At 32.3% G+C, this 26,612-nt stretch overlaps 1 protein-coding gene across 2 annotated transcripts; it reads right to left on the bottom strand.

The window, feature by feature from the left end:
* Positions 1 to 3,491: 3,491 nt before the first annotated feature.
* On the bottom strand, positions 3,492 to 19,500 carry LOC136974761 (solute carrier family 41 member 1-like). Of its 2 annotated transcripts, XM_067269703.1 has the most exons (11): positions 19,415 to 19,500; positions 14,464 to 14,834; positions 12,383 to 12,490; positions 12,247 to 12,318; positions 10,844 to 10,988; positions 7,726 to 7,872; positions 7,430 to 7,574; positions 5,897 to 5,970; positions 5,683 to 5,817; positions 3,830 to 3,978; positions 3,492 to 3,747 (listed from the first exon to the last, which is right to left on the bottom strand). In XM_067269703.1, exons 2-11 carry the CDS (start codon positions 14,791 to 14,793, stop codon positions 3,571 to 3,573), a joined length of 1,482 nt encoding a protein of 493 aa, XP_067125804.1. In that variant the 5' UTR covers positions 14,794 to 14,834; positions 19,415 to 19,500; the 3' UTR covers positions 3,492 to 3,570. The 2 variants fall into 2 exon arrangements, with proteins under 2 accessions (XP_067125804.1, XP_067125805.1); XM_067269704.1 differs by lacking the exon at positions 19,415 to 19,500 and having other exon boundaries at positions 14,464 to 14,882.
* Between the last annotated feature and the right edge of the window lie 7,112 nt (positions 19,501 to 26,612).

The following is a 26,612-nucleotide window of genomic DNA, read 5'->3' on the forward strand; positions in this document are numbered from 1 at the left end:
ATTGTGTTTGAAAAAAAGGCGATATCCTGTAAATACCCTTAAGAATGCCTATTAGAAGCTGAATGGATAAAAGCCACTAGATACTGGTAGCTTCTGTAGTTGGTCCGAAAAACTCAACGTGGCAGCATGTTGATGTAGTGCGAACCTGCCAACATGTTGCCACGTAAGGTTTTTCGTATTTCTAATGTCTAATACCCAATTAAACATCAGTTTCCTTTAGAATATCTTTTCAGAAAACACCCGTTTTGGTAGTTCGTATATATATTGAGTTACCTTATCTCATCAAAATCAGGCCGAACCCTTTAAAGACTATTGATTCATTAGTTTTAATTATTACACTTTCATTTTGTGTAAGTGTTCTTCCGTTACTCGTGAAAAGGTTCTTCCTGATGCACATATGTATTTATAAAATACAGTATATTTTAGATCCATTTTAAGAATATGTAAACTAGATTTTCCGATAGCTTGGTGTCGCTAAAATCTCTCTCGTTGTAAAACTAGTAGAAGAAAATGCTGATTTATATAAAATAATTATACCAAGATACTACGATATTCTAATTTTTCTTCGTTTTACACATAGTTTGAATATTTTTACCTAATGAATAAGCTTGTAACGTTTACATATGCCTATATTGACCCATATATATCATTTTTTATTTTCCCAGTTCTGTTATAGACCTATATATGTCGTAGGTAAATTGGAAAATCCGGCTCATTATAGAGCGCCATCATTTTGCAACGAGCCTGGCAAATTGAAAAATCATCTTCTATTTGCTATTCAGCCTGACATTTCTCAGGCGTTTGGCAATCTGCTCACAGAGCTTTCGGCAATTAAGAAAATGAACTTCAGTTTGTTCAATTAGTCTTGTCGATTCTAGGCTTCTTGTAATACGCCGAAGACACGGAAGGCTTATTAGACAAACAGTGGACATATGTCTAAGAAAGATAATTATTTTAAAGTTCTTTACAACAATAAACATAATACAACAAAATAATGACAGAAAATGAATAATATAAATTAATAAATAAATTATTCGTTATTCTTGGTTATTTTTATTACATTTTTATAATTTTAATTTAAAAATATTAATTAATTACAATGTATTTGTGACATGACAATGAATGATATAAAGTAACAGTGTTATATTGAAAATTAATAAATAATAGCGAGATTGAGGCCGAAGTTTTAAACGCGAAAACGTGTACGTCGGACGTTCAGCGCCGCTTTCCTGTAAGCCTAGAAGTTTGACAATGCGTTTGGAATGTCGAATGTTCCACTGACTTTCCAAACACCATTGTCAAACTTCTAGGCTTAAAGGAAAGCGGCGCTGAACGTCCGACGTACACGTTTTCGCGTTTAAAACTTCGGCCTCAACCTCGCTAATTTAATAATTAAATTTTATGAAAATAATATTAAATTGCTAGAAGACTGTTTTGTTTAAAATTAATTGTTAAAAAACTAGTATAATAATTAGGAAAAGTAAAAAATACTGATTTACAATTTTCTCTTGGGGCGAAAACGTTCCATTTATTTATTTATTTGCACACGATGAACTGCTGTGACGTTTTGATGTCACAATTGGTTTAGCTTCTTACGCGCGCATCTTTTTGTTTGACATTATTTTTCTTTCATACTATACACTTACAACTGGAAAATCCTTCTCCCCAATATAGATTCTTTCACCAGAGATTCACGTAGAGATTCATATTTTCTGGGATGTATTCCAGAATTTGCGTCCCAGAGTTCTGGAAATAACTTCTACTGAACAACTCTTTGCTCCAATTTGATAAACATTATTTTTTGCATCAAGAATTTTCCCTGTTACATTTTGGCAGTCTAATGGCCCTCGGTCAACCTTTGAAACGTTCAATAAAATAAAGTCCCCAACTTCAACAGGTTTAGTTTTTTCGTATTAATTTATATCATTATTTGCTGCTTTTTCCTGGCCTCCGTATGATTGTTGTCGTTCCTCTGCAATTTTTCCTTGTCTTTTGCAAGTGTCGTGTCGTAAACATAAACGTCACTAATGTCTTTAATGTCTCCAATGTTCTGAGCACAATTCTTTTGAACTCTCATCGCATACGACAAACATAATGTTACATGTGATTCATAAGATCGCAACCGTTACACGCACGTTAGCAAACCTGGGCGAAACGATGTTTTCAAGGTGTGTTTGAAGACATGACCAATGGCGATAACACAAAAAGGAGAAAAGGACATTACACCTCAGAGAAGTCACCATTACAATAAGTCTAGGATCGATCAGGTTATTTGAATAAACTGCAGTTTACTTTCTTAATCGTCTAAAGCTCTGTGGGCTGATTGCAAAACGCCTAAGAAATGTCAGGCTGAACAGCAAATAGAAGATGATTTTCCAATTTGCCAGGCTCATTGTAAAATGACGGCGCTCGTTACAATGAGCGGGATTTTCTAATTCGCCTACGATGTATATAACAAAGGACAAGTATGGCGAAAGATCAAAAATGACTCCCCTCCCCAAGATTCTTACATTTCTCGGGATCTTGAAACGTCTAGAAATGCAAAAAAGTTCGACAGTGTTTTCTGTATGTATGAATGTTCGTATGTGTGTATGGGAGGCACGATTTTGTTCACCCTATTTGAAGCTTAATAACTCTTATGCTTTTTGTCGAAAATTTTTGAAAGTTTGCAGGGAGGTTAGATTTTTATGGGGATTGATGATATTAAAGTTTGGTGGTTGAAGGTGAACGAGGTGGAAAGATAATGGGGTAATGTTTTACATCTCGAGTGGGATCGGATTTAATGATGATTTCACTCGTTATTAGCATTTACAATTTTTTCTTAAACTCGTCCGTACCCTCCAAATTAAGAGTTTGTAATTTTATAATAATTAAAAGTATAAGCATTTTAAAAATAAAATATCATAAGAGATGGCGCCACCAAATGTCGTCGGAAAAGTTAAAAAATCTAGTAACGATTTGCTTATTACAATTTTTATTTTTAACATACAATCAGAAAGATGTTCTTCCCAATTAATCTCTGTTTTCTATTTTATAGAACACCAGTACATTTTTGATAATGTCTGAATGTTCCTGTATGATAAAACTTTAAAAACAAACTTCGGTTGATTTGAAAAACAGAACAATAAGCTGTTAACGTACCAATAATTTTCTATATTTACAGATAAAAAGTATAAGCGATTTTCTATAACTGAGAATTTCTATAATAGAGACTATAGGGCACTGTATAGTTTTCTGTATTGTATATAAGCATATACAATACAGAAAATTGTTAACATTTTTTATATATTGTATGTTTATATTTTATACGGTATGTTCTACACTCTATATTATATTCCATATGTTTAGATTGTAGAGAACACAAAATTATATGGAGCGAAAGCGAATAAATTACAAACATGTAGAACATGAAAGTTCTACATATATTGATTTGTGCAGTATTGAGTAATTTCGAGTGTTTAACATTAGATGAGAAATGTGAAAAACGATCCTTTATCGAACACGTAATTGTGAAGTTTTTTATTTTCTTAATGATAAAATTTTTCTAAAGATTCATAAGTGAGAACATCATTATTTCACAGCTTCATAGTGAGTTTGGGTATAAATAAGAAACACAATAGTTAAAAAAGCAGTCCCCGAAAGATCTCCTAAAGCAGTTAAAATTGGAATTGCAGAATTATCGGGATCGATTTTCCACCTCCACATTAAATGTACCATTACGTGAGCAATGTATAATAATATGATCATCTATAAAAATTAAAAGTCAAAATTTTAAGATATTCCTGTCCAAAAATTAATTATGTGAATTTAAAAAATTTTAAAGCATTACCTGTATAAGAGTAGTAACTAAATAAATAGGAAGGAAAACACAGTTAAGACTTGTATTGCCGTGCTTAATAAAATGAATACTGTAAGAAAATATTAAATGTCCGGGAATTACCATTAACAAGAGAATTCTAGCTGTGCGTGAATTTTCATCTGAAAAAAGGAAAATTATTAATGCCTTTTTAAAATGTATTTTAGCTATTTGTTAGAAGAAGAATTTGTTAGTAAAAGAATTTGTTAGTAGAAGAATTTGTTAGTAAAAAACTTCTGTTTGGTCATTACTTTTCTCCATAATTCCTTTGAATGTTAGCTCAAGAGATAGTTTAAAGCTACAGTACACAGTCGACAAATTATTGAAATATTTTGTTGTCGTTACGATGTATTAATGAAGTTCAGATTGAGGTGTGTACACGATAAAACTGTATTTTCACAGTTGCAGAAATTGACTACAACGATGCAGTAATATTTGTGTTACGACTAGAATTAGTCTACAGAAATTAGAACAATGTGACGCACAATCTATGACTGTACAGTACAAAGCGTTCTCTGTACTGCCGTCGGATTGGACATTTCCAGTGTTGCCAACTGTAATGGCATGTTCTTATGCACAAAGATGTTATATATTTATAAAGAGTTTATTATAGAGATGTTTATAACATTACTGCAAGGATATTCTTGCTAACTCTGATTATTCCTACACTAGAGTTCATTCCGTGCAGTTCTCGTAGCCCGTTTTCTACGGGTTTCGGCAGAACAAATAACAATCACACCTACAACGTCCATGATGCAAATCAATATATATTGGGTTACCTGGCAACGTTTCTTTGTTACGCGTACACACAGGCCTATGAGGCAAACTATTTTCTTTCAACTGTTGCCGTGCATTTGCTAGCCAGAGAGGTAACGACAAAAAGATTTTCGAGAATTTGTCGACTTTGAGTAGTCTGAAGTTTAAAAGAATATAAAATATCATAGAAAATGAAAAATCTTTTTTAAAAATTTAAACTTTTTTCATAACATTCAGTACTAAAATATATCTATCTTTAATAATAACAGAGAGTGCCCAGCAAACCATTAAACATATACAAAACACCTTTTTCCGTTGCCGAGATATATTTAATTCAGAAAGAAACGTTTTCGGCCTCATCCATAGGCCATCATCAGGTCGAAAGACGATATTGGAACGCTTACGTTCCATGAATGGAATGCAAAATTCAAACTAAACATTTTTACAACGGAACAAAATAACGGAAAATAAACTTACGTGTTGGTGAATACCTCAGTTATTCACCCACATTAGTAATAACTGCAGAGAACTTTGGCAATAACTGCAGAGAAAGTTGAGATATATAGGAGCAGGCTGAAAGAAGGGTGTTTGAATGCAAGGGATGCTGAAAGCCTACCATCGGCATGGAAGTTCATGGTTAAGAAGTTTGCAAGAAACTTGAACTAATGGGACTTATCACTTTTATTTATGTTAGTGTTATCTGAAGATTTATGTTATTTTATTAATTTGTTACTGTTATCTTTGTTTATTTTTCTATTATCTTACTCTAAGTTTATTTTCCGTTATTTTGTTCCGTTGTAAAAACGTTTAGTTTGAATTTTGTATTCCATTCATGGAACGTAAGCGTTCCAATTTCGTCTTTCGACCTGATGATGGCCTATAGATGAGGCCGTAAACGTTTCTTTCTGAATTAAATATATCTCGGCAACGAAAAAAGGTGTTTTGTATCTATCCTTATTTGACATAAACAGACAAAGCCATACTAAAATTGTTTTAAGTTTATTGCCTATTTACATAATTAATTAGCTAAGTTCTAGCGATTTAATTATAAATAAATAAATTTAACTCACCTTTTCCGAAAAATGCTGTGCATGGGAGTATACATATTTTATTACTTTCTTTAGGCAACTTCCCTAATTTGGCTCTTTGGTGAAAATAAGTAGAAATGCGACTTGCTTGTACGGCAACTAAATTTCCAGCAATACCTAATTATTAGATAAATTACCTCAATTAAATCAAAATTACGTATTACTTAGTAAAATATAAAATAAATATTTAAATTACCGTTTATAATAGGTTGAAAGACGGCCATTCCCTCGTAATGTTTAACAGCATATTGCAAAATAAAACCTCCTCCACTAAAAAATCAATTTTAATTAAAAATGATGAAATATTATATTCTTGTTGCATATCTATTTTTTATAGAATTATTATAAAAGTTTATCGTGTAATATATGTATAATACGTATAACAATAAATAGTATAGAAGTTTATAATGAAGTGTGGAGTTTATGATTAGCAACTAATGGTAGGTTTTGTTTAATTAAAAAATTAAATTATAAATGATGTTTTTTTTTTAATTTTGGATGGCCTAAAAGTCAGTCAAGCGAGATATGCTTTAAGATTATATCACTTTCTTCTGACTTCCTTTTTTTTTTTTTTTTTTTTTTTTTTTTTTTTTTTTTTTTTTTTTGTTGCAAGAGACCTCGAAAAATTTAAATTGGGTTCCTTCGAAATCCGTACTGAATAGAAGCATGATAGGACTGATCTTAGACACGTATTCGTAGGCCTATACTAGAAATCTTGCTTTTTTTTATAATTGTTACAGTACTGAAAACATGTGATGGTTCTGTATGCATTGTAAAAAGCAGTGGCTTAGCGTCATTTAAAATATGGAAGATATATATATATATATATATATTCACTCCTCTGAAATTATTCTAATTTATACTGATTATTGATATGATAATATTGTTACTGTAATATTATCTGTCCATAGTCAGCGGATTTGTTGTAAAAGCAAACTCTGGCAATATAATTTATTCGTATAATCTCCACTAAGTAACTTGCCACTTGATTGAGTATTTTTAAAGCATATCAGTAGCCGAGTGAAGAAAATCACTGAAAAGATGTAGTCACGGATTCGCGCATGACCGAAAGACTGGCCAGATAAAGTTTTCCGGATTTTCTTCACCTAGAGGCCTGTTTCCATAAAAAGTCCTTATGAGAGGCACTTTCCCTTGGCAGATCACTCATGTGATGTGCTGTCGTATCCAACTGAACTAAATCTGAGCATTTTAAAAGCACCAACATTAGTTAAAAATAGAACAACATAAAATAACATTTCTAAATAGAACAAATCTGTATAAAAATTTTTGGTTGTTTTAGGTCCATCGCTATTACCGATCACTATACGTTCCCTCAGTTATAAAGCAGCCATTTCATGATACGGCTTGAAAACTCAAAGAAAATTTTTATTGTCCTGGCTTTATAACTGAAGGATTTTTTAACCGATTGCGATCGGTTAAAAGACACCCTAAAGATTTTTATATTTCTGGAAAAATTCGGAGGTTTTTTCCTGTGTATATGGATGTGTGGGTCTGTGGTGTGTCGTTGTTGGATTTTATATTATGTACCTTATGAGGAATTTTTATACCAAACGTATTTAAAATTTGTTGTTGAAGTTCGTGAGTATTGCTTATTTAGCAGTTTTTTCCTAACCAAATATGACTTTATTTAGATTATTGGATATGTAATGGAAAAACAAAATCGGTCATAATATAGATAGAATATTTCGTAAAATCATTAATATTCTACCTGGTAATTCCAGCAGCAATGAGGACTGGTGACCAACCAGTTAATATTAGACGTCTAGTACAGATATTTTTTCTAGCAAAATAAATCCAAAGTGGCACCAGCAACAACAAAATTCCAATTGCAACACCCGAGATAATGGAAAAATCTACAATAAAATAATATTAACAATATTTTTTATAGGACTTCAATTTAAGTAAATAAAAGAAAATTACTATTTTAAATGTGGAATAAACCCTATTAAATTTAAAGAAAATTTTATAGTAACAGTACTTATGTTACTATACTTCTCCAATTACCTGGAGTTTCGTAAATTTTTTCAGAAATAATTGCTAGAACACCCAAAGTAGTTATATCTCCAAGAGAAGCAGCCACTGGTGTTGCTATGTTATCTGGATTGATGTTATATAGATGTGATACAAAGACGACTGTTGTAGTAATTGTACCTGCATAAAATTCAATTATACACCCATTGACATAAAAGTTACGTCCCCAAATAGACTTGTTCAATTACTGCAAAATTCTGCATATGGGTAGATCTCGGGCAGATGTATAAATGATTACAATTGTGGCTTGATTGCATGCCAGATAATGTAACCAGACCGCCTTAAAGTTGATACTCAATATCCTATAAAAAGACTTTCAGAGGATCAACTTGTTTAAAATTTTCAGTTACTTCTTGTTTGAAGATGTTGGAATGCAAGGAATGTCTGTACGACGCATTTAAACACAATATGCCAGGGGTGGGCAAGCAAGAGTTCAGTGGGAGCCGAAATGTAGGTTTTGCAAAATGCATGGGAGCCGCAGTTCTGTACTGTCGTGGAGGATAGTATGGTAAGGCGCGCGATTTTATTATATAATATAAATATAATATAAAACAAATATTAAATTTTTTTAATAAACATATTTTCACAAAATTATAAAAATAAAATTGTAAAAATAATAATAAAAAACAGAAATTAACACTTTCAGCAAGAGCAGCATGCGGCTCTCGGAACCGCATTTGCCCATGTCTGCAATGTGCAGAGTTGACAGAATTAGAGAAAGACCAAGTCATCGCGCAATTTCGCCGAATTTCCAGCTATCTGAGCTATTCGACCTGACTGTGTGCAGATGTTGGAGGCATTGGATATACCAAAGCGCACGTATACGACAGCCGGGCTCTGGACGCCCCAGACACCAAGAAATGTGATATTGATCTGATCGTGAAATTCGTACAGCTGCAACAGTGTCTTTACCCACCAACCATTGTATGCAGACAGGTGAAAGCCTCGCTTACATGCGAAACATCAGCAGTTGCAACTTTGAATGCACAGCAACCTTTGTATGCCCTGTAACTAACACCATTGCAATTATCAAAATTGCTGCTTAGAGTGTGTATAATGATTGGTGAGCATTTCAATCTCGTCTTTATTATTGAGCTGCACAGTATCTGCAGTGCTGGCCTACTGGCTTAGAAAGCTGTTATGACAGTCATTCACTCTAGCTCCAGTTTGTGGTTCAAGCATTTTGTGGTGCATTGACGGCACAGCGGTACATTACGAAAATCGAGTTGCCATTGATAGTAAGGCTACAAATAATCATTTTCTATTAAGATAATGCTCGGCCGCCACAGTTAGGATTTTTCAAGAATGGAATAGAATTTCCTGTTGTTGAAAAATAAATGCGGGGACAACCTAAATTGAAATATGAGAACAGCAAATTAATTTTCCATGCCTGCCTCAAATCGGCAAGTTTTTCGCTTTTCGCCTTATTTTAAAATGGTTTAAGTACAGCTGCATCTCATCTTTCGCAGATTAATTGTGAAAAAATACATTACACAGCATGATAAAACTACCATTCTTCAGCAAAACCTAAAAAAATGTAGAGATGCAACAAGTATCCAAAGACTACTTTAGATTCGAAAGCTGCTGGTTCAGGCATGCATACAAGGTGAAGTAGAATTTTACTACGATTTATGTAATGCTATTGTTTCCTCAAATATACCATTAACAAAACTTAATGCAGTAATAGCATTTGTAGATCTTTTTGGAAAAAATACTGCGGTAGACACATACCTGCTAAATCAAGAAAACGAAAAAACTATGTTTACCAATTGTATAGAAACTGTATGGACGAAATAAATTGGAAATAATTACATAAGGCTTGGCGTAAATTCATGCCACCGGTACATCGCCGATTTAATAATTGGTATATTAAATGAAGATTCCACTACTAATTTGATGAAGATTCCACTACTAGCCTTTTTAATTAGTTTCAAGCAGTTAGCTGAGACAAATAACAATACAATTACGAGATGTATTCACGACGAATTAATAAATGTGGAGAGCGGAATCCCATGGGGCGCCATCTGCCGACGAGAGGAGACGAAAGAGGCCGGTAGAGGGAGTCGAGTAATGAGAGGAAGGCGGTTGAAAAAGACGCGAAAAAGACGGAAGACGAAAAGAAGTCTTACATAAATATCTTTTTACCAAATCCTGTGCCAAATGATAAAATATTACTAATGCTTTCTGATGCAGCTGCTTTATGTTGAAAGCATATTTCAGACTAAAACTATTATACGACAATTTAATTCACTGCCCATGTCTAGCACATGGAGTGAATCGAATTGCTGAAACTATTAAAATGTAATTTCCGTTGGTGAATGAATTAAGTACGGAAAAAAGATTTTTTTTTTTAATCTCGTTTGAGAGTTTAACAATTCCGAAAAAAATTATCAAATATACCAATTATTTCTGAGCCTATCGTGACGAGATGGGGTGCATGGATAGACGCAGTATGCTGTTATGCAGACCACTTGGCTTGTGTTAAAGACGTTCTGTCATAGTTCCCTAAAATCCGCCTGTGAAGAAATTAGAAAACGCTAAACGGTATTAAAAAATCCGTCGATTAAACAAAACTTAGCATTTATAAAGACAAATTATTGTTTTGAAAGCAAAGCTATAAAAGAAATTCGAAACCTAGCCTTAGTAGATGCTTCCTGAGGACTCTGGCAACGTGTTGCATTGCTACAGTTCGTTGGCCGTTCGGTCTCTGCTTTGTCGTCCATTCAACATTTTGTGACCAGATGGAACGTCATAACAAATGTGAGGGATCTGTAGGCAAATCTGACATAGATTAGCCTACAGATTAAGGTGCCTGCATGCCTCAATGCCCAACCGTATCGCTGCAACCTTTCAGGCAAGAGGATGTGGTAAAGATATTAAAGATTTCTATTAATTTAGCCGTTAATCCACAAGAAATTGTCCCTTTGATGACAGTAACTGATTTATAATCTCTTATTATCATTGTCACTACATTTGCACTAATAAAGTTTCATTCGATCTCAACGTCTCCTAATCTTAGTACGTAGCTTTCAGTCAATGAGTATACATATTAATAAAATAGCTTAAAATTATTAAGAATATCGGAATATACCTAATCCAATTGTAGTAATGGCTCCTGTAGAAATGCTACTGCAACTGATCAATAGTGCATGTTGATAATTGAATCTTCCTGATTGAACGGTATCCATAATAACAGCAAATATAGCTGCAATGAAACCCATAGTTGATGCTTGGGCCTACCAATAAAATTAATTAAATTCATCGGAAAACTATGTCGAATTAATAAAATTATTAACATAAATATAATTTAGTATATTTACTGTTTTTAAAAAAATTCTCAGAAAAATACCTGTAAGGTCCATGTACAGTACGATATACGTAAAACACGAAAACATTTCATTATTTTGTTACACTTATAGAAGAAGGAATTGAAAATATTTTTTAATATAAGGAATGACAAAAAATATTTATTTATTTAATTATATTTTGCTCATATGCAATGTAAAATGCATTGTTTATATTCTTCACACTGCGAAGAATAGTGTTTTGACGTTAGGAAGGTAATTATGTCAATTTTATTTCATTAAATCATATAAATTGTGTAATATTATTACGAATTACTGTTAATTGATAATTCGACTTCATTAATGAAATTACACTTTGAGTTATTTAATTGCACCACTGTTCGATTTATTTAACACAATATTTATAGAGTATAAATTACCGGTATAATATATATTGCAACGTAAGTTTACAATGTGAAACAGTGGTTATAATTAAAAAAATAAGCAACTAAAAGCCCGATGCATATACAGAAATAACCAACGATCGCCTTAAATATCGAGCCATAATCTGGCTAATTAAATGATTGATATAAAGTTATTTGTCACTAGAGATAGAATTTAGACGCCATCTCTTAACTAAATTAATAATTATAATTTAAATAAATTATTAAATAAATTTACAACCTAGAATAAAAGAACTGACCTGGGCGGGGCCGGGGAATTGAGGAGAACACACAAAAGAGAATTTTCGAATTTTTATTTCTTCAAAAATTCTCTTTTCCGTGTTTTTATTAAGATAACTACCAATTTTCACTAGGATCGATAAAATAAATTCTTCTCAAAATCGCTCTAGGTCTAATTATAATCATCCTCCATACGAATTTTGCTTCGGACCCGGAATTAAATTTGACCTGAAAAATAGTCTGTCCCTGATATGTTGGGACCCGTTCCTCATCCCCCCTTTCTTCGTATCTATCGTAGTTATAACGGAATTCATGATGGATATGATTTTAAAAAACCCTCTTAATGCCCGTAGGGTAGAGAATTAAGAAAAATGTTATATATATTGTACAAATAACATTTAACTGATCTGGGAAAATAATGAACATTAATTACCGGTAATTTGTATAATAATAATAATAATAAATAATAATAATAATGTTATGTATTAAACTAAATAAAAATCTCAAAAACAGAAAATTTCTCTTACCAATTTTAATGCCATATTTCCCCAACCCATAAGTAAAAAATTTTTCACAGTATTTAAATTTCCTAAATTAGCCTGTAGTAAAAGAAACACGTGATCAATTTAAATTCAAAAACATCGAAGAATTAATTAAACTTACCTGAGTTGATAATCTAGAAGCTAGAGTCATTTCTAAGTTTCCTTTCAAACCTAATAGAGTCGGTACAACAATAAATAATTCGCTTACTTCCCGAAACACAGTCCAATGCTATAAGAATAAAATTCCCTAAACATAATTATAATGAAACTATTTAAATGTATAGTATCTAATTGAGGAACATTAAACAAAATATTAAATTATTTATAAACTAAATGATTTATATACATTTTACGGACACGTATAAAGTTAATAAACAATTAGGAAGGCTATTGTCGTTTAGCAAAATAGAGAGAAATTATAAGAGAAAATTTGATTTCTAAATCAAATTTTCTCTTATAATTACAAATAGAGAAAATTACAAATAGAGAAACTTATAATTAAAAATAGAGAAACTTATAATTACAAATAGAGAAAATTTGATTTCTAAATCAAATTTTCTCTATTTGTATTTGTTAATAAACCAATTTAAAAAATCATTATTTTTATACAAATTTGCAATTCTGCCAACACAGTAAGAAATATCCTGGATAATTTTTATACATTTTAGGTTTGTGCATTTGCAAATTAATATTACAGCCTACATCTATTATATACATTGTATTGAACACTGTCTGAACTGATTGCTGGAGACCTTGAAACGTCGAGAAATGAAAAAAAAAATTTCGGGGTTTTTTTTGTATGTTTGTATGTTAGTGTGCGTGTATATGTGTATGTGGGGACACGATTTTTGTTCACCCTGTTTAAAGCTTAATAACTCCTGTGCTTTTTGTCGAAAATTTCTGAAACAGTGATAGAAGATTCGTTTATTAGTGAGATTAATGATATTAAATTTTGATGGTTAAAAGTCGAAGGGGTATGGAGATAAAGGGGATCGAGTGTATCTCCAGGTCGGACTTAACGATTGATTTTACTCGTTATTAGCATTTACAAACATACATCAAACGAAACCCGATATCATAAGCAAATACACCAACAACTGCCGTAAATGATCGGGCTAAATTTTAGATAAATGATTATAGATTAGAAATAAATTTGGCACTAGAGTTAGGCGTTAGTCGCCATTTCTTATTAAAATTAATAATTATAATATTTAATTAATTAATTTAGATTAACCTGGAAAAAAACGCTACCCAGAACACGTTGCCAGGTCCAGGTAGCGTAACTGGCAACTTATCCTCACGGTAAGCGGGAATTGCGGGTTAGAGTCACGCTTCGGGCCAATTCTTTTCTTCCAGTTTAATCTAAATTAATTACTTGTAATGGCCGTCGATGGCCGTCGTGTTAGCTTATATATACTGGAGGAGGCGATCGGACTGAAGGTCCGGGTAGCGTAACTGGTAACGTGTCTGCACGGATAGCAGAAGTTGCGGGTTCGAGTCCCGCTTCGGGCCGATTTCTTTTCCTCCAGTTCCAAATTATTAAAATTATTTATTTATTATAGCCGACTCTAGCCCGATAATTCGGCTCTTGTGGATGTATAGCTTTGTAACGGGTTAGTCGTTATTTCTTTATATTTTATAATAGTTAAAAATATAAAATTGTTAAATAAAATATGATAACAGATGGCTCGACTAAAATTTCAAATGTTTCTGGAAAGTTGAGAAAGTCGTGGCTGGTTTATTTCATTATGTAGTTTCAATATTTTACGGTACAAAGTATAATGACTTGAACTAAGATTTCCAAAGCACTCAATTTAAATATAAAAAAATCTAACGTGATTTCAAGAACAACTTCTGACAACAATTTTCAATTCAGAAAAAGTAAGTAAAATTGAAATCAATCTGGTAGATAATTCAGATTCCGAGTCTTATGAAAATGTGTTCCATCTGGTTTTTAATAATTTAAATTGTTTTACTAATCGAATTTAAAATAAAAGAACATTTTTCAAACTCTGAAATGCTAATACATTCGGAATTTTAATTTTTTTTTTTTTTCAATTTTGCCATCTATAAATGAGCATCATTCTATGCTCTAGTATAACTAAAACTTTCCTTATGAAAATATCTGAATTCAAATTGTTGGTGAGCTAAATTAACGTTTTATTTTTTTATTTAAAAGCAAAGAAATGTTAACAAATTTACCTGAAGTATATCCAAAAGAAGTCCCGCTCCACAGGTACCATAGCCGGCAATTATAAATGGTATAAAGACTTGGAAAGTCAAAGAAAATGTTGTTTCACCTCTCACGTGGCATTCGTTGTCAACTTCATCTTCGGGTTTACAAGCAGCAATTTCAGAAATTAGATCTTCTTTTACTTTTAGTTCTAAAATGTAATCTTCTTTGACTACTTCGCAGGATTTAATTACTTCATTTTCGTTTTTGAAACTTGACTTTTTGAGTAAGACACATTCTTTGGATTTCTCACCGTCGTCTGATATAGTGTATACAATAGTTCCTTTCTTGTGTTTCATGTCCAAACAATTGTTTCAAAGACTAATTCTTTTCAACGGTCCTATAGAAAAATCTATTAAAATTCTATTATAAATTTAAAATTTTATGCAAAATAAGAAGAAATAAAATGCTATGCGAAGGGATTATCCAAACAAAAAACATTTGAGATGTAAAAAAATTTCACAAATGAAAAAACATATGACAATTTAGACTACAGTCAAAATTTTTCTTATGAGTTTTCCTTTGGTAAAGATAAGGTTGGCGCTAGGAAACAAAATGTAGAAAAGAATAATAGAGGTAAAACTCTTGTGGGGGCCATTTCCAAGCGCCAAGCTTATCTTTACTAAAGGAAAATTCCTAAGAAAAATTTTGACTATAGTCTAAATTGTCATAAGTTTTTTCTTTTGCGAATTTTTTTTACATCTCAGGTGTTTTTGTTTAATAATTGTATTATTACATCAAGACATAAGACGATGACGACGCTTCCGACAAGTCGCTGAGAAAAATCGTTATCCTTTAATTGGCATAAATTTGCGATTTTATAATTCTGACTATCATTTAAATAAAATTCATTTGTTTCAATGCAATTTTAGCCTTAAAAACAAAATTAAGCCCTAAAACTGAAATAGCTGTATGCGAAATCCTCTTGAACTTTGTCGTATTGACCTGGAAGTTTCACCAGTATCTCACTGGTAACGAGAAAGGCTTAAGATTAAAATTTGAGCTTTCTAGACCCAGTAGTTTTTCTCTACGAGCGTCTACAGTGCCGGATGAAGAAAAATGATAAGAAAATATAGCTTATTTGGAGATTTTTGCACTTTTCAATTGCTTATATTTGAGCAACCGCATTATAGAAAATCTTGCCTACTGCCGAAGATAACAATTTTCTTTCGAACGAGATATACGGAATTACTTCAGGTGTTTGGAAGCAATGAAATCGACCCTCGAAATTCGGCAACTCTGATACTTGTATATGCAGCCAGTCAGTGACTTTTTTACTTGGCGGGGACTTTTTAAATTTGCTTATATAAAATATACGCAAATTGGATTAATACAGTATTTTTCAATTTTTTCTAATACTAACATTTGAACTTGGTAATTTTTTCTTGAGACACGCCTACTTTTTAGGGTTATTGCGCTTTTCCTAGATTTAGTAATACACGTAAGAAATGTTATGTTGCTGCTCAGAACTATATTTCCACTTAAAAACCACTGAATAATGAAATAAGGCAACGCAATACGTGAGTGATGTCTCCCGGGAGGACTTTCTATGAAAAACTGACCCTTATTTAATTATTAGACACGAAAACTTCGTGACCAATCCATTGCTGATGCGTTATCCTGAGACCAACTACCAGAATTCTGTGGTTTAATCCACTCAGTCACTGTTGGGCTGAAACATAAGTGAAAGAATGTAAATCCTTTCTTTAAATCTCTTCCTTAATGCTTTTAATTTACATGATTAATAAATACTTTCTGCTAAAGAATCAAAGTATTTATGTAGATCCTCCTGATAATTACAGACATCCAACTAAAACTCTAAAAAATGGTGATAGATAATATAAAAAAACAAGTACGGTAATTATTTTTTTATAAAATACATTCTTGCTATATTTATGGCGTTAGATTTTTTAATATAAATTTCAAATTATTTTACAGAATTGTGACAATCAATTATCTTGATTATTCTATAGCGACAAAGTGTAGAGTTTTTAACTATTAATCTACAATTCATCAATAAAATCATTAAAAATTAAATAAAATAATTAATTAAATATAAAATTTGCGTTTTTTATTTTTCTGTTATTTAAAGAATTAAGCAACGCATCTATCAATAAAATATGCTTAATAAATATAAGGCTTGAATATTTTGAAATAATAGCATTCTGTTTTTAAAAAACTTTAAAGATATAAGTACTAAACTATATCTCCCTCATATTACTTGATAACTAATTTAAAAAATTAAAATTAAACTTTATAAGAATACCTTGGATAATGTAACATAAAATCATTCTTATGCTTATGTTTCCTATATGAGGATTATATAAGTTATAAGAGTATGTATGAGTTTTAACGAAGTATTTTAAAATTATGTTATTTGGGCAATTTTTCAGGATTATAAAATAAATTTTTATTAAATTTTTATTATTACTTAAATGTTTTTCTCAGTTAAAAAAATTTAATCAATTCTTCTTTTCACAAGGAAGTTGATTCTTTGCATTATTTTTATAGAAACTGCCTGCAATATGAATTTATTTACTTGCAATATATACATTTAAACTTGAAAATTTATTATGTGGTTATTTGACAATGCAGGTAGTTTATAAAATAAAGATCTTAATCTAAAATAACATATTAAGTTAATTTAAACAGCCATTTTCGAATACAGTGAAGATCGAGACCAATGGTACTCAACCTTTGTGGCATACTCACAGTTCAGATAAAAGGAAAAATAATGTTGAATAGTATCTGCATTTTTCGATATAAAAATATGCAAACGATATTAAAAATAGAAAAACAATTTGCATTTTTAAATTATTTTTTGAAATTTTGTGGAATTCGTATTTCTCGAGAAGTTCGACATACGATCGCAAAATAGTTAATTATAGTGAATTCAAATTGTATTTATAAAATATAATTATATTAATTTTATATTTATATATTAAGTAAAACATTATTATTTATTGCTGATAAAACTTTCTACTGTTTTGATTAACCTTCACATTATTACTATTTCTACTAGAAAATTATATACTATTAGTAAGTAAATATACAGTAAATGCGTTCCACTTAAGTGATATGAAAATTGGGTTGAACATTTTATAATGTAAATTAACTTAAAAGTTTCCTCATGCGAATTATTTGCAATTATTTAATAACTTGATTCTAATTTTGTAGTGTTTCTTATTGCACGTATCCATTTATGTCTCCTCCATGTCAGATTTACACATAAACTAAAACGTAGGACATCATGAGAAATCTTTCTACGTATTGTCCATTGTTATTTAGTGGAAGGGAGGTGTGTTACATATTATACAGTCAAAATCCAGCTTTAGTCTTATAACTTACAATTTTGCTTTCAAAGCTTTTAAATTAAAGCATGACTGACATTTTTTTTTATCATATAGAGCAATAGATAAAGATATAACAAAAAAACAATAGCCTGAATAAAAGGTTTCATTTTGTTTAGAGCAACGCCAATTCAAAAGATAGGCAATCTGCCTAAAGGGCTTTTAAAAAACTATCTTTGAGAAAGAGGCCTCTATTTAGATAATAAACACGTTAAACCAGGAATATTCCACATGGTCACTCTGTTGGCCAGGTGCGAAACCTTTACCATCTTCAATGTTCAGTAGTTTTACTCAATCGGCTATTGGTTGATCTGAATAAAAGGACCTCCAAAACAGGTTTTATATTATTTTAATTAATAGTAAAGTGGATGAAATTATACTACCAAGAAGTTGAAATGCATTGAGAGAGCAATAAATTTATTTACAAAAAATAATAATAATAAAATAAAATAAAATAATTTTAAGCCCAATTTATTTCAGGAAGACGAATATAGCTCTTTAATTATATAGAAATTACAAACAGTAACTATAAATTATGCCTTAAGTATTTATTTTTAATTAATTGTAGTTTTTATGACGAATTAAGTGTAACGTAATTATATAGACGAATAATAAAAATATTACCTATCAATGACATTCTGATATTAATTAAATGTTAATATACTTATCAAATGTGATAAACATTTAAAAAGGTTTGTCAGGGAAAAAATTGAATGACGATTAGAAAAATAGTTTTTAAAAATTCATTAAAGAGTAAAGAACTTTAACGATATATTCAAAATATTATAGAATTCATAGGAAATATAAACATTTATTTTAAATCATATGCCTCTGTGTCCTTATCTTATAGTATAGTATTTAAAATGTTCACTCGAACTAATTTATTAACAGGACTTATTATACCGACGTCTTTGTTCAGCAAAAGTGAAGAAAGCTTATCAGAAAAAACGTTTGTGTACAGGTGGAAAATAAAGAAATAAAGACTGATTGTTTTCTCTGATAAGCTTTCTTGACTTTTGCTGAATAAAGACGTCGGTATAATATGTCCTGTTAATAAATTAGTTCGAGTGAACATTTTAAATACTATACTATAAGATAAGGACACAGACGCATATGATTTAAATACTACACTACTATAAACATTTATTAGTGGGACCCGTTTTATTTTTATTGAACAAATGAAATACGTAGAATGTTTATTAATAAAAAGCATTCTTAAAAATTTTGCTTTTGTTAATAAAAACAACATTAATTTATAGGTGTAGGAACCAATACAACCCCTAAACTATTTTCAGATCTAGGGAAATATCCCTAACTCCCTCTACAGAAGGTCTTTCGCCAGTCCTTTACCATCCGGTCACATTGTGGGCCTGACCGAAATAATAAACTGCTAAAAATGCTCACAGAGCGAAAAGACTGAGAATATACAACAACAGAATTCTGTCTAAGAATTGTCTTATCATAAAAATCTGAAAAGTCTAAGCCCTGTCTGAAAAAAACGATAATAAGAAGAGTTATGTTATTATCAAGTACCAGATTTAATTTAAAATACGAAAGTATGACTACTTACATTCGAACAAAACGCAAAATAATGTAAAAATATGTGTCAGAACAAACAAAATAAAATAAAAACTCAAACGTTTCTTTCACTTTGGCAGAGACAGTGTCGTCAACAATAACTTTACAATCAGCAAAATGTGAAAGAATGTAATATCACTTTTATTCAACAGAGAGAGACTTGCAAAATCAAATTTGTTCTGCATCTAATTGCGATTGATAGCTCTTACAGAAAACAAAACTGATTATTGCTGAATCAGCGATGAGTAAATGACAAATTCATTAACTATAATAAATATATAAAACTATATATTTATTATAACTTTATAAAACTATATAATGTTTTAAACTTTTAGGACCGAAATAGTCAAATATTTTTAATTTATATTTTTCCAAAATTTGGAAATATCTAAAATGGAAAGATTTTACATATTGTGGTAAAAACAAATATGAAAACTTTCACGTTTAACAAATAAAATTTAATTCATATTTAGACACGCAGCATGGATTCAGAATCAATGAAGTGTGTCCTTTGAAGATGACTAATTATTATTATAATGAGTGTGAAAGAATTTAAAAATGTAATTGTATCAAAATTATTCTATACTATATATGTATTTTTTTAAATTTAATTCTTTGCTCCAACCATTTGATTTGGTTCTTTTTCTTGAAAAATTAGTATCATAAACTTGTATCATAAATATGTATATAAAAATTGTATCATAAAATTAGTATCATAAGTATGCGTTTTAATGAAAGTTATTAGATTTAAATTAGATTTAATATATTATTTTTAAATTTTACTTAAAACTAAATTTGGTTTCCGGGGAAATGTAAGGAATCAGGATAAAAGATTTTTATCTGCTTTGTTCAAGATACGTATGTTTATTTATAAAATTCTACGTATATTGTTACTGCATATTGTTTGTAAACTACTATATTGTTATATAGACGGTAGCATTGTATGGGTATATTTCCTATGTAAAGAATACAATCAAACCTCGAAATAGTGCAACCGTTTGTTTGTCTTTAATTGTCACTAAATAGATGATGTAAATAAACTAAAGCATCTCAAACAATAAGAATTATATGTAGCTATGTTTGGATTTGAGATTTTGAAAAGTCCATGGTGATAACAATATCATACAACTAGCAATTTCTAGGATTAATACATAAACGGCCGGATGGCCGAGCGGTCAAGGTGGCAGCCTACCGCTCTGGGGGACCCGGGATCGAATCTGAACGGGTCGAATAATCCCCAGGAATTTTTCGGGGGGTGGTCCGTTCGAATATGTCGGGCCCCGTCCCTCACCACCCGGTTGCCCCATTGTGGGCCTGGCCGAACCCATAATGGGCCTTCTATAAGAGGCCCTCTTAGTGACCACAGGGCGGAAAGAGTTAAAAAAACAAAAAAAAGGATTAATACATACATACATACATACAAGAAAGACATCGGCCGTACACGAAGTGTTTAGCCGGCAGAAAAGAGAGTAAGGGGAAGGGGAAGGGGAAGTAGGAGGGAGAGGAGATAAACAGTAGAGAAAGGTAGGATCCCTCTGAACGCCGTACATTTGGCTACAGTACCGTCTATGTTTGATGTTGGTGTGCAGTTTTTAGGCTGCAAGGGTCTAAAAGAAAACCCGAGTGTAGCGAACAACAATAATTGAGTGCCGCCACGAATAGCTAAGAAGTTTAGTGCCAAGTGACTGTTAATAGGAAGACATATCTACTTGAAACTGAACGCGATCGCGAATCTTAATAATACTTAAAGCTTAGTTCACACTAAGCGCGATTCGCTGGCGAAAGCGAAAAACAGAGCGAATAACACGTCAGACATGACGTCGTTTCCGGCGAATTTTACCATTTCGCGAATCGCTTCGAAGTTCGGAACTGTCGAACTTTTTCGCTAGCGAATAAATTTTGCCACCAATCAAATTCCCTCTAGTTGTCACCTGGTTCTAGTTGTTTTCACGATGGTGATACAAGCTTCTCGGTGTAAAGTAAATATAGAACAACTTTTAGAAGAAATGGAGGCTGCTCCATTTTTATACATAAGAACAATAATGGATAAACAAACATAACAATAAAAATGGATCGGAGATACAATGACGTCGATTTGAAGGAAAATCAGTGGAAGTTGTTTGCAGAGCATCTTAATTTGACAGGTGAGTAAAGTTTGTTTGTACAGTACTTGTAGTTAAGCCTATCATAAACTATTCGGGATAAAATGAACAGTCAAATTTGAAGCATGTGCATTTGTATATTATAAGTATGTTTTTTACTCAACAAATAAACAAACGTGGTTAACAAGAAAATATCAGAAGCAGCCGTTTTGTTTTTCGAGATGATGTTTTCGCTTGCTTGCAAATGATTGGCTGCTTAAAATTCGCAATCCGCTTTTCGCTTTTGGTTGCAGGGTCAATTTCGCTAAGCGAATAAAAATCGTTTTTCGCTTTTCGCATTCGCTTTGGTTATTTGCTCAGTGTGAACTAAGCTTAACAGCTAGCAGACAGCGAGAAAGCAAACGAACACAATGACAAACTAGACGAGACAAACTAGACGAGACGAACTGACCGACAGAGACAAACGAGCAAGACCCAAATATTTTTTAAATGTATTTATTATTTTTTTTAATCGTTAACTAACTCACTAACTAAACTAACCAACCATAACCTAGGACGAACCTAACCAGGCGACTAAATTTAACAAACCGTAATCTAATTTAACCTAACCTATCATAACCTAACCGGAAACCAAGCTAAGAGTCCCTAATCTAACAACTAGGACTAACTTAAACTAACCGAATTTAGACTGAAAAACATGGAAAATAAGAATTAACATACAAAGTTCAAAAGCTATATATCGACAGTTGAAACAAAGCAAGGGAAAGCTAATTGCCATTCGTGCCTCCAAAGTAAGTGCTCTCAAGAGCTCCACTGAGGAATATGAATGGGAGTAGATGATAGTACACGTGTGAATGAGTTGGTGCGGGTTGCAAGGCCAGTTATAACTCTTCGAGAATAGTAGCTCCCATTAAACTATCTCTAATGTGATTGTACCTACTGCAGAGAAAAACTAAGTGGTGTTTGGTCCTCCTGAATACCACAATCGCATTGTGGATTGTCCCCAAGGTTAAACCTATGCAAGTACTGCTTAAAGTGCCGTGTTCTGTAAGTAGCTGAGCGAAGGTGTAACTAGGTAAAAGTAGCGAAAAATCGCAGTAGTGTCAACCTCGGGGATGAAAATGTATTTGAACCTACCAGTGGTGTCATGGTCCCAGCTGTCTTGCCAGAGAACGAAGATTTGCTTATTGACGTGATTGTTGATTTACGAGGTAGAAATGTAGCTGAAAGTACTAGTGACTGGAGACTTTACAGCTTGTTTAGCAAGACGGTCAGAGGTCTCGTTGCCGAGAACCCCAGCATGGAACCCATTGGAAATCTATTCTAATGTTGTTGTCTAAGTGTTTGAGAATGTGATGTATGAGAATGTCATGTAGTGTCTTACCACGACGTGTAAAGGACGCGTCGAGCGCAGCGCCCGAGGGCGAGGTGCCCGATATATAAACTGTGTAACCGAGGGCAGTGTCCTCTTTTTGGCCCTGTTCTGTATACACAAAGACGTATGTAAAATAAATGTGTAATGTGCTAAGCCTCATATCAATTTACTTCTCAGGCACTATTATCGGACTATTCGCGAATCATTTTTTGGAATTCACGGGAATTTTACATCTATAGTACCGTCGACATCTGCAAATGGAGTGATTAAGGTGTTGCGGAAACTGTTCGCCACGCACGGAATACCATCAGTAATCGTATCAGAAAACGGCACTGCCTTTCATCCCAGATGTAAAATTCCCGTGAATGCCACAAAACGGTTCGCGTATAGTCCGATAATAGTGTCTGAGAAGTAAATTGATACGAGGCTTAGCACATTACACATTTATTTTACATACGTCTCTGTGTATACAGAACAGGGTCAAAAAGAGGGCACTGCCCTCGATTAAACAGTTTATATATCGGGTGCCTCGCCCTCGGGCGCTGCGCTCGTCACGCTCTTTTACACGTCGTGGTAAGACACGCCATGATAGAGATGAACGAGTTTTAAGAGGCTATTAGATTTCGCAATCCTGTGTAAAGCTATCCGTACTGCCAGAATAAATGCGATAGTGTAAGTAGTATTTTTTGTCCTTCCTATGCCTAATGTGAATTAAGCTCATATAAACAGCTAAAGTTTCAGTCTGTGCTATTGAGCAATGCGTACCTAGACCGAAGCAAGCGTTCTGAAGCTCGTGGCCTAAGTCAGAGTAAACTACAAAAGCGGCACCCACATCGTCACCCACATTGGAACCGTCAGTGTAAATTCTAAACATAGGATGATCAACTGAATCTTCGAAGTAAACATCAGGGGCAAGCTGGTGAGAGGGGTGGTAATCGTATGTTAGGAGGGTATTTTTGTCAATGCTGAATTTTTTGATATCATCGATCAAGGTCAGATTGGGGGAATCTTACCTATTCTAATCATTTTGTCCACATCTGAGTCACTATAATCTCGCCAGGGTAAGGTGACGAGATTTTCCTGTTAAATAATGCATTTAATTTCTAAGTCAATAGGGGGTTAAATTAAATGTTAAATAAAATAGGCATCTCACACTGAAGCATTAGGCAACTCTTCCAGAGTTGCCTAATGGCCAAAACGGACAAGTGTTTTGTTACCAAGATTTTATTTAACTTTGTTCATTTTATTGAAAGATAACTTGGCTGCATATACGTTATATATTTATTTCTTCTGGAACCCATAGTTAAGCAAGTTATATGCGTTGATAAAAACTATAGGTGTCTCACCCAGTTTTACCTTATATAATTGTCTGCAACTTTTTCCCCTCTGGAAAATTCTCTGTAGATGCCTATTTATATTTAATAAAATATAACATGCATAACATACTGTATACGATACGAATATATACAGTATATGCATACAATAATATAATAGGCCAGGGGTCGGGAACCTATGGCACCCGGGACGATTTTCAGTGGCACTCTGATTGAATAGAAATTAGTAAAATTTAAATTTTAATTATCAATTTTTGAAGTCCATTATAACCGGACTAATTTTGATACGATGTATAACAAAATTAGTAGAATCATGTCGACACCCGGAATACCACTAACTTCAGTTCGGCACAACACCGCTGAAAGGTTGCCGATCTCTGTAATAGGCTCTGCTTATTCATATGTATGCTGACACAGACTATATATAACATTCGATATAGCGCTTTCTAACCTGAGTCGCCTTCGTCAAGTGCCAATGAACACTTGCACAATGGCGCGTTAAAGCTTCGTGCGGTCCAGGCAAATACGAATTAGGGGGCCACATGTACAGTACTTCATGACTTCAGATATTTGTCTTTGAGCGAATTTTTGGGAAAAAATATTTTCTTATAAAAGAGTGGTTTGAGGCCTCCTGTTGATGGTGGCCCCAGAAAATTGCCCTTTTTTGCCCGCATTGTATAACGTGCCACTGCACTTGCGAACGTATCTTCCCAACATGTATTATTAAAATTATTAAGAGAACCTCTAGCTTCGAGTACAAGGCAACCAACTAACCCTGCTTTCACATGAAACAGAAATACCACATTCCATATTTCAAATACCATATTCGAATTTCGGAACCTTTCGTAAAAACGTGAATGTCGCAAAAAAAGTTTATATAGCGATGATAAACAAACACTTACTTTTAACGAAAAAATCGACAAAACAACCATTAGAAAAATAATAGCGAGGTTGAGGCCGAAGTTTTAAACGCGAAAACGTGTACGTCGGACGTTCAGTTCAGTTCAAGACAAGTTTGACAATGGTGTTTGGATAGTCAGTGGAATTATGCTCGACATTCCAAACGCCTTCTAGGCTTACAGGAAAGCGTCGCTGAACGTCCGACGTACACGTTTTCGCATTTAAAACTTCGGCCTCAGCCTCGCTAATAAAAGGCAAGAACGTATTGTTCTACTGAGAATTATTTGAATAAACAACTTCTAGGCATCTCTCCCGACTAGGAATTTCACCCAGTTTTACCTTATTTATAAAGGTGAGTAGTAGTCAAATGACACATACGAATCACAAAAATTGTCAAGTAAATTCAATTTGTTGTATTTATAAGTAATTTTTAGGTAAATAAGTTTTATAAGTAATAAGTTAGTGTTTTTGTAATTATTCAGGTTATTTTATTAATAATTTTTGAAATAATGCAACACTGAAAGTATTTTGAAAGATTTTTTATTTTTACTTTCATTAATACAGAGAAATCATTTAAATTTTACAATTTAAGTGTGTCCACTTTTTCTTTTAGTTTTTCTAAACCAAGACACAATTCTGCCATTAAGTATAGGAATAAATTTTCACGATGGGTAACGATGTAATTACGATCTAATTTTTGATATTTTATAATGTAACACCAAGAAAGCTGACATTGAAATTCGTCAATAAACTCTTGGTCAAGCTTTTGATAACGGGAAACAAAATTCCAGTTTAGGAAGTCTTGTATTTGACGTAAAGTTGAGGTTTTTAATTGTTGGTATTTTAAGAGTTTTTTAATATCAAATTTATGTACATAGGCAGATAATAAAAGCATCCGAAAGAATTTGGTGTTCGGCTACTTTATTCCAATCAAGATGGTCGGAAAAAGTTACAAGGAAATGATCATTTAATATCTGATATTGACATATTAAATCCCATTTTGCATAGTCAATATGGTTCATAATAAATGTGGGTAGAAATTTGTAATTTTTCCATATGTGGTCCCAATTTAATTTATTCGCGAATTCCCTAATAAACTCTTCAGATAAATTACGTCGTCGACTAATTGTATCCCAGTGAACATAGTTTTGAAATTGACGAATAACTTTTTCGTCTATGGGCGAAAATGAGAAAGCTTTCCAGTCAATTTGGGGTTGTGTAGCGTCTATAAAGAAATAAAACATTTTATATTATTTGCTGTTTTATTCAAGTACATATTATGTGTACATATAACAGTGTACATTCTTGAGTATATAATGAGGATTACATATATTACATTACAAAATAATATCAAATATTTAATTTTTGTTACAAGTAGTTATGATCATTATGAGTTCCAAAATCTTCTTTTTTTTGAGATACAGTATCTTCTTTTTTTTCAGATACAGTAATTTCATCTTCAAAAACTACTTTTTTAGT

Source organism: Centruroides vittatus, unplaced genomic scaffold (assembly GCF_030686945.1).
Source record: "Centruroides vittatus isolate TY-2023 unplaced genomic scaffold, ASM3068694v2 contig_355, whole genome shotgun sequence".
NCBI classification, from domain to species: Eukaryota; Metazoa; Arthropoda; class Arachnida; order Scorpiones; family Buthidae; genus Centruroides; species Centruroides vittatus.